This window comes from Poeciliopsis prolifica, unplaced genomic scaffold (assembly GCF_027474105.1).
Source record: "Poeciliopsis prolifica strain line A6 unplaced genomic scaffold, Auburn_PproV2 SCAFFOLD017, whole genome shotgun sequence".
Taxonomy (NCBI): domain Eukaryota; kingdom Metazoa; phylum Chordata; class Actinopteri; order Cyprinodontiformes; family Poeciliidae; genus Poeciliopsis; species Poeciliopsis prolifica.
Window position 1 is genome coordinate 7324254 of NW_026562392.1, and position 12429 is coordinate 7336682.

Genomic DNA, 12429 nt, shown 5'->3' on the forward strand with positions numbered 1-12429 from the left:
ATCTGATGTAGTAGAAAGCATAAAGTTATTTTGACGAAAATCCAGTTTTATGTCTAAAGTCCACAGAGTATCAAACGTTTTGAGGACAATCAAAATTATTATTATTTTGGGAAACATAAACCACACAATTATTATTTTTTTGCTTTGTCAGCAGTGGTTTACCTTTGAAAATCTTCCATACATGAAATTTGTGTTACAATCTCTTTTCCTTCACATGGAGCCGTGTTGGTAGTTTATAGCACGAATAGATTAAATCATATTTTAAAACTTATTTTATGTATTTAAACTGCACTATTTTTAAGAAGGTCAATTACTTTTCACATCACTGCCAGTATGAAAAATAGCCTTTTCACAGAGTCATTCGTACTTTCTTTCACAAGGAGCTTTTTGACAGTGAACCACAAATGATTCAGGAAATGTTGACTTTGTTTGCACTTTCTGAAAATAATTTCTCAAAAAATGAAACAACAAAAAAGACTTGAACCATGTCATATTTAATAAGGAATGTTTATGTCCTTCTAGTGGTTACACTGGACACTTACTCCTGCATGGATCCTGGCATCCCAGTGAACGGTTTGCGGTCAAGCCATGACTTGTCCATTGGCTCGACTGTCTCCTTCCAGTGTGATCCTGGATACAGACTGAGCCATGAAGAACCACTTGTTTGTGAGAAGAATCACTTCTGGAGCCACCCACTGCCTACTTGCGATGGTATGTTGAGATGAACGGTTCATGTGCATTTCAGCACATGAAACAGTCTCATACTGAAATACAAGAAGTGCAGCTTTAATTTCTCCTTTTGCAACACATCTATTAAACAGGCTAACAACATAATTAAAAATGATTTGTAAAAAGAAAAATCAATAACATTAAAATACAAATACTAATTTCTGCATGCATTGTTAACCTTATTTGCGAGTCCTTGTGTGAAGCATTATGAGTAGCCTAGAGCAGCATTGACTATGCAAATGGATTCTTGTCAGTGTTTTATAACATGGGTGTTTTAATCAGAAAAGACATCCAGTTTTGAAAACACTGTTTTTTTTGTAAGGAATCATAGAATGGACTGGGCATGTATTGTACCGTAAGGTGTTTGCCGCACGTTTACCTCCTATACAATGTCATCACTCTTAATAAGATTACTTTGTTTTCAAAATACATTTGACAAGCGATAAGCATCCTTGAGAAGCTGACATCATTCTGGCTTCCTAAGCAGAAAGCCAGACTAAGAAAGCAGCTAATATCTGCACAACTACTACGTTTACTTGAATGATATTACAGAATTTAGCAAATGTAATTTCAGTAGTTTTGCTCAACAATGTAGAAAAAAATCTAACTTAAAGTAAATAAACACTATGTAACAAAAATTACATTGTACCAATGTAGTAGTAATAATTTTTCTTATTGTAGCTATAGAAAATTAAATCATGAGATGTATTCTTTTTTATATTGTTTTTCATCTGTAGTGTATGAACTCAAGATTATCTTGCCATGAAGAAATGATAGAGATAAATAATCCAAGTCTCTGAAAGTGGAATTTCCCTTAAAAATACATCGGGGTAGATTCTAGGTATATCTGTGTGGTGCCAGCTAGCTTGGCATGCTGCATGTGGAGTCATAATTTGCCTAGCATGCCTATCAACTTTTAATGACTTCACGTAATGTTGGCTCATTAATACAATAGCAGCTTTTTTTTGTTTTTTGTTTGTGAGTAATGGTGCAAGTCTGGATGTGTTGTGGTCTCTAAAAAACCCGGAGGGTGGAAGGAAGGACCAGGAGTGGGTGGATACATGCAGCTGTGGAGCCCAAGGCTTTTTACTTCTCTCCCCCAAACATCAGCTGATGCATATTACTCTGATACTATGTGCATGCATATGTTGTTTAGAAGGCATTTGTGCATTTGCCTTTGTTTTCACTCTTAAAGTAGGAAAATACCATAGTCCAAAACACAACATGACTAGATAAATAAATCATTAAAAAGATACAAATCTCAACAAATTCCAGAAATGCTTGATTTGACAAGCATTTTCTTTGAGCTGAAATTACTTTCCAGTTAAATCTCAGTGACAGCATGAACAAACATTTACGAGTTCAAGCCATATCCAATTACCCCACTTAACCTTCAGCCACATCTGGCATTCACCTCCCAGTGTCCATCAGCCACCAATGAGGAAAGAAATATCTCATTAACTTCCTTTGAGAGGATAAAATGCATTCTGGAAGTAAATTAAGCCAGTCACATCACTGTGGTAGCGGCATTAGTTTTGACAGCATTCCTTGTCTTCACATTCTTATTCGCTCAGTCTTAAAGAGTTACAGCTGGATTATAGAACTTACACATGATAAAAAAGTTGTTAAACAATATTCATATCTGATTAAGAGACATTGAAAATCCCTTTAAAGAAGTGATTGTGACTGAGGTTAATTAATTACTTGGGCAAAGTCAATGACTTGATGTGCTAAATGGAGAACTTGTTAATTGTTATGGTCAGATGAATTTAACTGTACTGTATTATATGTATTAAATAAATTGCATTATAACTGTACATGAATACGACCATGACATTGAGTTGCATAGGAGGAAAATGGATTCTCTTGAATTGAGTTCAGACAAAACTAATTTTCTAAGCTTTTTAATGATGGTTTCTGATAATATTTTTGGCAAGCTTAAGATTCCACAACAGTAGAAAACCTGGATGGATAGTTGACCTAATAAATGATTTAGTGTCCTGTGAAAAGGTAGAGCTGGTTTGCCAAGATGAAGAAAGAAAAACATTGTGTTGGCAGCTGCAGAGTAGGTGCTCATAAAAATATTAGGAGATTATATGACTTGAATACATTATTCATGTGAAATTGCTCTTTTGTCTTTAGGTGAAGGATTTATTGGTTCAATTGAACTTTCTTTTTCGGTAGCACTGACTATCCATTATCTTCCTTTTTTATTCAGCATCATGTGGCGGGGATATCAGAGGGCCTGCTGGGATCATCCTGTCACCAGGCTACCCAGAGCTCTATCCTAACTCTCTCAATTGCACATGGACTGTTGAAGTCAGTCATGGGAAAGGTAGGAAATTGTAATAAATATGTGGTGTTATTTAAACATAGTTGGTTTGAATGTTACACTGTTTAGAGTAGAACATTTTGCATAGTTAAAATCCATCAATCTAACTATAAACTTTACATTCAGAGGTCAATCTATCAAGATGTCTCTTGTTTCTAATTTTTCATTACAAATTATGAGTTAATTTATTGGTTTGTTGCTTGCAAGAAGGCAGTGACCATGGATTACAAGATCATAACCTTTTGCCTGAGGCCTTGTTCATAATTACTCAAAAAGCCAACTCAGCTTATTTTAGTGCATGTGTTCTTTGTAATCCTTAACATTTCCCACTTTCCCCAGTAAACATTTATGCCTCTTTCTTCTTTCATGAGTCAAGCTGTATTATTTAACAAGAAATTTCAAAAAGTTAAAACATTAGTTTCTATTTGTTTTTGCTGTTACAGTGACATAATATTAACAACAGACATAGACTTATTAACATTTCAATCCACAAAACTGTACTAAACAACTGTACTGTACTAAATTCATTGTATACTTAAAGGAATACCAGCAAACTATAAGATAACTTATTTGAAAACACTTTGATTATATCGCCATCGGTATTCTGTCTCCATCAAGTCTAAAATTTGTCAAACTACATTTTCTCCAGCTTAAGAACATAGAAAGAAAAACAAAGGTCAAATAACATATAATAAAAAAAACACATTATAAAATAAATTAAAACAACCCCAGAAATAAATAAATCAAAAGGGTTTGCTGAATTAACTATTTCAAAATCAATAAGGTTGATTTCCTTTGCTTGTAAATACCACTGTCCTCTCTGGGGGAAACAAAATTAGCCTTATATTCTTCATCTAGTCCATCCTGTATTTTAATCATCACAATATCCTACGTAGAGGTGACTCCTAATTAATTGATCTTTTGCCTTTATGCACTGTAATGAAATGATCAATCACTTCATTTAGTTATTATTCTGAGGGTCATCTGAAACTTCTTTTATCAAGTGAGCTAAATATTGGGAAGGACATTACATAGTCACACTGGAACAGATACAACAGATGGCATGGACATGGCAGCACTGATTGTGCTGAAAAGCAGCCAGTTGGCCATCATAGAGAGAATCAGGATGTTATTGCATCTGAACAACATTGTGTTCAGATGCAATAAATAAGAAGAATACATTTTGTCAGGTTTACATACCGACTTTCAACTAGGTTACATGAACAAAAACATTTATTCATAATTTTTTTTCTACTCATACTATATTTGGAAATTCTTCATTGCTATCAGTTTCTCTTATAATGTTATGCATCAACCTTGATGATATCATAATAGGTGTAATTTTGTTCCCCTACAATGCAAAATTATACTGTTTCACAACATCTGTACAGTAACAACATTTGCCTTGTTTATTTACCAGATCAGAGTCAGATTACCGTCTCATGTAATGATGTTGATGATGGTCGTATCAGTGTAGACATTAAGCACATTTAGTTTAGCTGTAAATGATGAGGAGTAAAAGGGAGTCGGAAGAAGATGCTACTCCAGGAAATCACTGTTCTACCAATAATACATTTTAAATGGTATTGTAATCAGAATTCAACACTTAGTTTTTTAACCCTGAACCAAGCCAGCCATTTTGAGTCATTTGATCTGAAAATATTTTTTTTTCAGTGTGATGACATGGAAAGTCAAACAACAAATGTCCTGTGACTCTTAATAAATGCACATTTATGGAGGGTCACAGCTCTACAAAATACAGCAAGCTTCAGCCTTGATCAAGGAGTAGACTAAATACCTTTTTTAGACAAAAAAATTATTAAATTATTTAACCACAAAAATTAAAGTTTTTGGTGCATGTTTGACCACCTTTTTATGTTTCAGTTCCACAAAGAAAACATATGGCATTTATTTTCATTAAAATATTGCATTTCATTTATTGCTGAGGAGGTAAAAATGTGTGTTTAATGGTTTAAGTGGGAAGAAAAAGTGGGGTGTTCAAATAATTGAAAATGGCCAAATTTGGCCCTTTTGAAAAAAGTTTAAATATCTCTGGACTAGAGGTTTGAGAAAACAGAGCAAGACATTTTATCTCACATTCCCTCTCATAGTATCAAGCATTAATTTTTACAATTCACTGTTAAAACTTAAAAAGACAAATGCAAATATATGTGTTATGACTGTCCATTAATTTTTCTAGTCTTTTGATCTTGATAACTGTCTTAAGATTTTTTTAAATATTTTTTTTTACTTTTCTTAATTAAGAGAAGACCACTAATAAAAATAAAAAAAGCAAAAAACTGATAATCCTGCTTGTCTTAGAGCAAATCCCATCAAGGCTTCAAAGGCAAACTTATGGTAAAAATTAATTATCTGGAAAAAACTAGAGCACTGATAAAACAGGGGAGGGGTCAATTAAGCATATCTCAAGGCTGACATAGAAAGGACAAAATACTCATTTGCCAAGATGACATAACCCAGACAAAAATCCCTCAAAGATTAGCTTAAAACATACATTTATATATACAAAAAACAACAATAATAAGACAATGATTTAATATATGTTTATATTTTAGCATAATTGCTATCAGAATCAACCAACATATGTGTACTCACCTAGAAATTTTTGTACTTCATGATTTTTAAATATGTCTGCAAAGTCCGGAAATCATCAGATGCATTTGATGATCTTGGCAGAATCCATTTTTCAAAACCATGGTCATGAGGACTAGTTAACACTGTTGCAGATTATATGCAGACGAAATTAAAATATCTAATCAAGATACATTTTTAAATTACATGTCTATTTATGTCACCATACTAACATAGAGGAATTATTATTAGGACATCCAATTGTGGAGAGCGTCTCCAGCTCTGATAATGATTTTACTTTTTTTTTGTTCTTTTTCTTTTTGTGTGTTTGTGCATTCCTTCAACCCTCCAACTGTGGACTTGATTTTCTCCTCCAAGGTGTCCAGTTCACTTTTCACTCCTTCCACCTGGAGGATCACCATGACTACCTTCTGATAACAGAAAATGGCAGCTTCGCTCAGCCTCTAGCTCGACTCACTGGCTCAGAAAGACCTGCACCAGTTAATGCTGGCCTGTATGGGAACTTCAAGGCCCAGCTACGCTTCATTTCTGATTTCTCCATATCTCTGCAGGGGTTCAACATCTCTTTCTCGGGTAAGACGTCATACATTCTCTCTGTTTGTTGGAGAAATGCAAGCAAGGAGTGTTGGTAGCTGTACTGAAGTGAATTTATTAAGTAAGGATGGAGAATAAATCGTAGCGAGAGGGATACAAGAAAGAATGCAAAACATGAGGGGTTAGTCTTGTGAGACAGGATGCCAAACTGAAGAGCAGTGACAGGCAGACCACAAAAGAGAGAGACATGCTAACTATATTTTCAAAGAAGAGATGAAAAGCACCAAGCCTCTCTGAAGCCTGCATAAAGTAACATTAATGGGTGTTTTGTTGGTCATTGGGTGAAGGTAAACTCTGCCTCGGGGCTTGCTGGTAAGAAGAGGATAATTACCACACAGAGAGGTCATGCAGGCAGTCGGCCTCCGACTATGATAATAATACTCATCAAAGCACGTGGGCCACTGACCTGAGGACTGAGGAGACTGCAGTGCAAAGAAAAATGGGCCTCATGCCGAGACCAAGGAATGGATAATTACAAAGAAGTGGAAATAGAACTTGAACAGATAGAGGGGAGGTGAGACAGATGGCAGTACTGAATGAGTAAAGTAGATGGCGAGGGCGGAGAAAGGCAGAGGTAGGGTGACAGAAGGAAATGCATAGTAAAGAAGAAAAGAGACAGGGTCTGTTTCATGAGTGTTCTTGCCAAATATTTGCCTGCTGTTTGCTGAAGTGAAGCATAACTTATGTATTCATGAATATTCATTAAGCAGTTGCTGATTGTGTTTTTTTTTTGTCCTTGCATGCTCTACAATTAGCATCTATAGATTTCCTGATTAGAATTCAATTTTTGACCTTTTAAAACCTTTGATCAAAGGCTGCGTAGTCTCTCAGGCCACATCCTACTGCAGATTCCTAGACTGCTTTGCTGAGCTCAAATCAATAGGCCTATATGGTTATCCATGCACCCTGTTACACTCTGTGTGAAGGAAATGTAGATGGCATTAAGTTGTTACTCCTCAAACAAAGCCTTTGTTGCATCTTTTCACATTTTAAGGCCACTGACAACAACACTGTTAAAGGGTTTGCACCCCAGGTAGCCTAGTTTTTAGAGACCATCCTTCATGTCGAGGTCTTAAGCTTTAGGCACGTATCCCAACTCGATAAAATGTCCTTGAGCAAGACATCTAATCCCCACTTGCTGCGATATTTCTTTTTGTCGCTGAATGTACAAGAAGAGGAAAAATGGGTAGCAGGGTACTTTTTAGAAGCAAGTTTAACAAAAAAAAGACCTCATCTGTATTAACATTTCTTAGATGGTGTTTGTATTTTCCTAAACAGATTTATGCATGCAATTATTTCTTTGTATCCTGTTTGCAGAATATAATCTTGAGCCTTGTCAGGATCCTGGAACGCCTCAGTTTGGCTGGCACACAGGCTCCAGATTTGGCATCGGCGACTCGCTGTTGTTCTACTGCAACACAGGCTATCGTCTACAGGGGGCAAAGGAGATCGTGTGCTTGGGGGGTGGCCGCCACATGTGGAGTGCCCCTCTGCCAAGGTGTGTGGGTACGTGCTCAGCTACTTTTCCTTTCTTGTTTCTGAATGTGCATTTTATAGTTTGAGTATCAGACAGCGTAAGCTGCTAAATGTATCCACAGCTCCATCATAAATGTTTATACTCATCAATACTGTATTAACTTTGGGCTTAAAGGAATACATTTGAAGGGTGGAATGATAACACAACAGACATCTTCAATCAATCTTAACTTGAACTAGGTTTTATTTAAAATTTATGCACATTTTCTCTAATGAATAGACGTTAAAAATTATGCAGACTTAAACTTTTAGCTGACGATCCACATTTCTTTCTTATGCAGATGACACAAATATGGAGCTTCATGGCTCCTATAAAAAAAAGTGTTGAGGTGTAGCCTTCAAGACTTGAAACATTGCATTAATGACCAAGTACCATCAGGGTAGCATCATGCTGTGGGACTGTTTCTTTGCCAGTGGACCATGGTGCAAAATTGTCCAAAATCCTCCCTAAATCATCAGCGGGATAGTAGAAACTTGGACACAGTTGGGTTTTCCAACACCAATAAAACTGATTAGGGATCGACTGTGGTTGATTAATGGACTGTGTTTATAGGGATAGTAATAGAAAACCAACACATCATAAAGAAATCCTACCAATGTTAAGAATCACAGCAGCAATCTATCTCACCACTCCCAAACAATCTTTACCAAATATTTTGTGGATAGGAGAAAATCCACATTAAATTCCAAGAAGTTGATTGCCATTGCAGTATTTCTTCCTGGAAATTGCACAATAACAATCAAAGACCCATAATTAGTACTATAAGCATGTCCACAAAGAGAACATTTTGATTTACTGGAAACATGTTAAGAATATATGTTGTGTTGAGTTATTTATTAATTTTTTTATGGTTCCAGGAGTCCAGCAATTTCATATTCAGATATCTTTCAAATAAATTATAGACCTACAGTTTATGGTAAATATAAGCAGTGCAGAAAAGATTTAAACTGTTAGTTCTTTGCTTAGTGTCACTTCAGCTCTGATATTTCTGCCAACTAATCCTCTGCTGTTCAATGTTTTAAAGGAATTTTAAAGGATTTTTTATGACTGTAATAATGGTTCATCTAAGAAACACAATTAACTTGCAACTTTATCTCTTTAGGTAATGATCCAGCTAGGCAGTGTCTACTTCATCTCATTTGTTGTGTATGTTGTTATATAATGGATGATGTCTGTGTGTTTGTTTTTCGCAGCGGAGTGTGGATCCACAGTCTCCAACAATGAGGGAGTTCTTTTGTCGCCAAACTATCCAATGAACTATGACAATGGCCATGAATGCGTGTATAGCATACAGGTCCAAACAGGAAAAGGAATCAACATCACTGCCAGTGCCTTTCAGCTCGCACAAGGTGACATCCTTAAGGTAAACAATGCCTTTGTTTCTTTGTCTTACTTAAACACGGATAACGCTCAAAGCAGCAGGGGGCCAGCTGTAGTTAAATTATGTAATTAGTTTTGTATGTGTAGTTGTATGCAAAACACGTTTTCTCACATAATAGCCAACATTTTCAGTTTATTTTCTGGTATTGTATACAATACTGAAATGTAATGAACATTATATATTTTTTTTAAGTTAATCTAAAGGTCTGGTTTTCAGCCAGTTTAATTCTGTAGTTTCGAATCAAAACTATTGCACATTTAGGAGCTCCAAAATTTGCCCAAAAAATGTAATTCCAAAATCTCCTTGAAATGAAAATACATAGTCAACTTCTATATTTTCTGTTCTGGAAACTGAAAAAAAACCTCTTACTTGTATGTCTTTGATTAGCTGTATGATGGTAAGGATGGGACAGCTCCCCTCCTTGGGACTTTCACAGGCACTCTGATGCAAGGCCTCTCCCTGACCAGCACTTCCAACTATTTGTGGCTTGAATTCAACTCAGACCTCGAGTCAACGGCAGCAGGATTCCGCCTCATATACCACAGTAAGTCACATTTCATTTGCCTGGGGAAGGAGGACCCACACCCTGTCCAAATGAGTGAATTTAGCCTCATTTTAGAAAGTCTGGCATTTCAAGTAGCAGAATTTAAAAGAAGGTTTTAATTGACCCTCACCCTGCCTCTGCACGTCTTTCACTGTCAGGGTATCCATTTAGCACAGCGTGGTGTTGCTGCCCTTCTCCAGCAGCAGGAAAATGAGCAATTTTCATTCTTTCCATTCTCTTCCTCTGTCTCTCACTGTGTGAATTCCCTTTTCTTCTTGTTTTTGGGCTCTACTCCTGCAATTAGTGTCCTTGTCTGCCTAACTGTACCTTGTTATACAGGTGAATTATCGCTGGGACTGTTTGAAATCTCTCCATGCGTGTGTATATGTTTGTAAATGGTTGTTTGGCTTTGTTAAATGTCTATTATTTCATGCAATATTTAGACTTTGTGTTTATTTTGCATGCATGAGTGCATGACTGAATTGGACATTTTCAAGCCAATAATAGACAGGTAGAATTAAGTTTGACCCATAATTGGCTTGCTGACTTTGTGTTGTTGCTAACCATTTCTAATTTATTTTGGTGGCAAGAGGATGCTCTGGTGAGGCTGAATTTTTGCCTCCTAATTTAAATTGTTTTTGTGTTTCACCTGCATTTGAGAGTCCTTTTTTGCCCTTTCTATGCAGAAATCAACATGCAGTTGTTAACAAGAACTTCTCTTTTGACCAATCAATAGTTGTGGACTAGTTTTAAAGAATTACTTTTTATCTTTTAGGTAGGTTGCATTTTTAGTCTGTGATGGCTACTGCAATCTTGCCAGGTGCAAAAATGTTTTAAGATCTGACAAAGATAAGAAAAGGTTCATTAATCACCACTGGATGCTAATTTGCAACCACAAAATTAACGGCAGCTACTCAAATTAGTAGCTGCCGTTTGAGTTAGAAAATTAATGGTTATGAAGAGATAGAGGATAATAGGATTGCGTCTTTGTATTTTTTCCCCAGGATTGTGTATTAAAGTATAATGTACACTTGTTTGTGTAGTGCTGTCTTCTCTTGGTCTTTTCATTTAGGATGAATAACTCTTTATAACATGGATAGGTTTGATTGATGTGCAAATCACCATCAGGGCAAGGATATGGTTGAATATGGGCTGCCTAAATCTTGCCTGAACACGAAATCTGAGCATGCTTTCATGACTTTTTTACCCAAAGGACTGCGGTAATTTTTTAAGTGCGAACATTAACTGCTGGGGATTTATACTGGGCATGACACTTGTAATACCACAGCACTATAACACCTGGTATAGGCGTGAACCTCACTGCGAAAGAAGACTATAAGTCAGTCCTGCTACATTTATGTGCAGCTTGCGTTGCTGTACAGCAGAACTCTTGGGATTTCTACATGGAGCAGAAGAGCCCAAATAAAGGCCATGTCCATGTCCAGACAATGCAGAGCTAAAGAGTTACTGCATCCTTCTCTTGTTTGTGGCTGTTGTCCTAAAGTATTCCAAGTGGGCAGGCCATTTCCCAGTTGTAACTCTGCCCAGACAAGGGAATGATTAACTGGGAATATCTAATTTTTGTGTGTGTCCAAAAGGATTTTTTTCTGCTGTACAAAGGAACCTCAAGACTGCATCTTTGTTAAACTGGAAATTACCTCCCATAGACCTGTCAGTAGCACTTTCTCTGGAAATACACAACACTGGAAATATGTCACAAGCTTTCAGAATGGGTGATGTTAGTGTGTCTTTCTGAAATAGTGAAATGCAGTTTGTTTTTCTTAATGTTGATGAGGTTGCTTTTGTGTTTGTCTACCTTTCTGTTTGCAGGTTTTGAGCTTTCGCATTGTGATGACCCAGGAGTGCCTCAGTTTGGCTTTAAAACTAGTGACCATGGTCACTTTGCTGGAAGTGACATATCATTTGGTTGTGAACAAGGCTACACTCTCCATGGCAGTCCCACAATCAAATGCATGACCCGAGAGAGGCGAGCATGGGACAACAATCTCCCGTCATGCATAGGTAATTTGTTGTCTTTATTACAACCTTTGCCTCTTTCTGCTTATCTGAATATTATTTACGTACATTTTATAAAAAAGCCCACCTTTTTTTATTTGCTCTATGTATATTTTAGGGTGAAGCTGGATTATCAATGTCACTTACATTTCCTAAATGACAGAACAAGAAGAGAGGCTACTTTAAAAAAATGTTCTTAACATTCTGTGCCAATTGTGAACTTTATATGTGCTCCCTGTGCCTTTAAACAAGCTTCTGCTAGTTAACTTGTTAACTTAATTAACAATTAAGACAATTGAAGGCACACTTGTTAGTGTATTACAAGGCAATTTCTCTAACATATGGCATAATTTAAGTGTAAGACGAACCAAATATCAAAAAAATGTTTGGTTCTATCATGCAGTTTAAAGCCGGTGTCACCAAATAGTAAGGAAAAAAGTATGAAAAGTATGCCAATTTCCAATTATGGAAATTTGAAAACAGTATGTATTTCTTCATTTTGTTATTTGGCTAACAAAAATAATTTTGGCAATACTAGATGACCTCATTTGCAGAATAGTATACTGATCTAATGTTGGACAGTGAGGATGGAATGTCTATTTATTCACTGAATGTAAATATCTGTTTCAAACTCTATTTACTCTCACTGTGTCATTTTGTGTTACACAGTCCACCCATCTGAC

At 36.2% G+C, this 12429-nt stretch overlaps 1 protein-coding gene across 2 annotated transcripts in view; it reads left to right on the forward strand.

Annotated features, from left to right (window-relative positions):
- The window catches only part of LOC129367504 (CUB and sushi domain-containing protein 3-like), a 230972-nt gene that overhangs the window by 88114 nt on the left and 130429 nt on the right, over positions 1-12429 (forward strand). For both annotated transcript variants that reach the window (XM_055042010.1, XM_055042011.1), the window contains exons 18-24: positions 523-711; positions 2948-3064; positions 6032-6247; positions 7586-7774; positions 8999-9168; positions 9574-9730; positions 11561-11752. In XM_055042010.1, the coding sequence (XP_054897985.1) occupies positions 523-711; positions 2948-3064; positions 6032-6247; positions 7586-7774; positions 8999-9168; positions 9574-9730; positions 11561-11752 (1230 nt within the window). The remainder of the gene's footprint in view (positions 1-522; positions 712-2947; positions 3065-6031; positions 6248-7585; positions 7775-8998; positions 9169-9573; positions 9731-11560; positions 11753-12429) is intronic.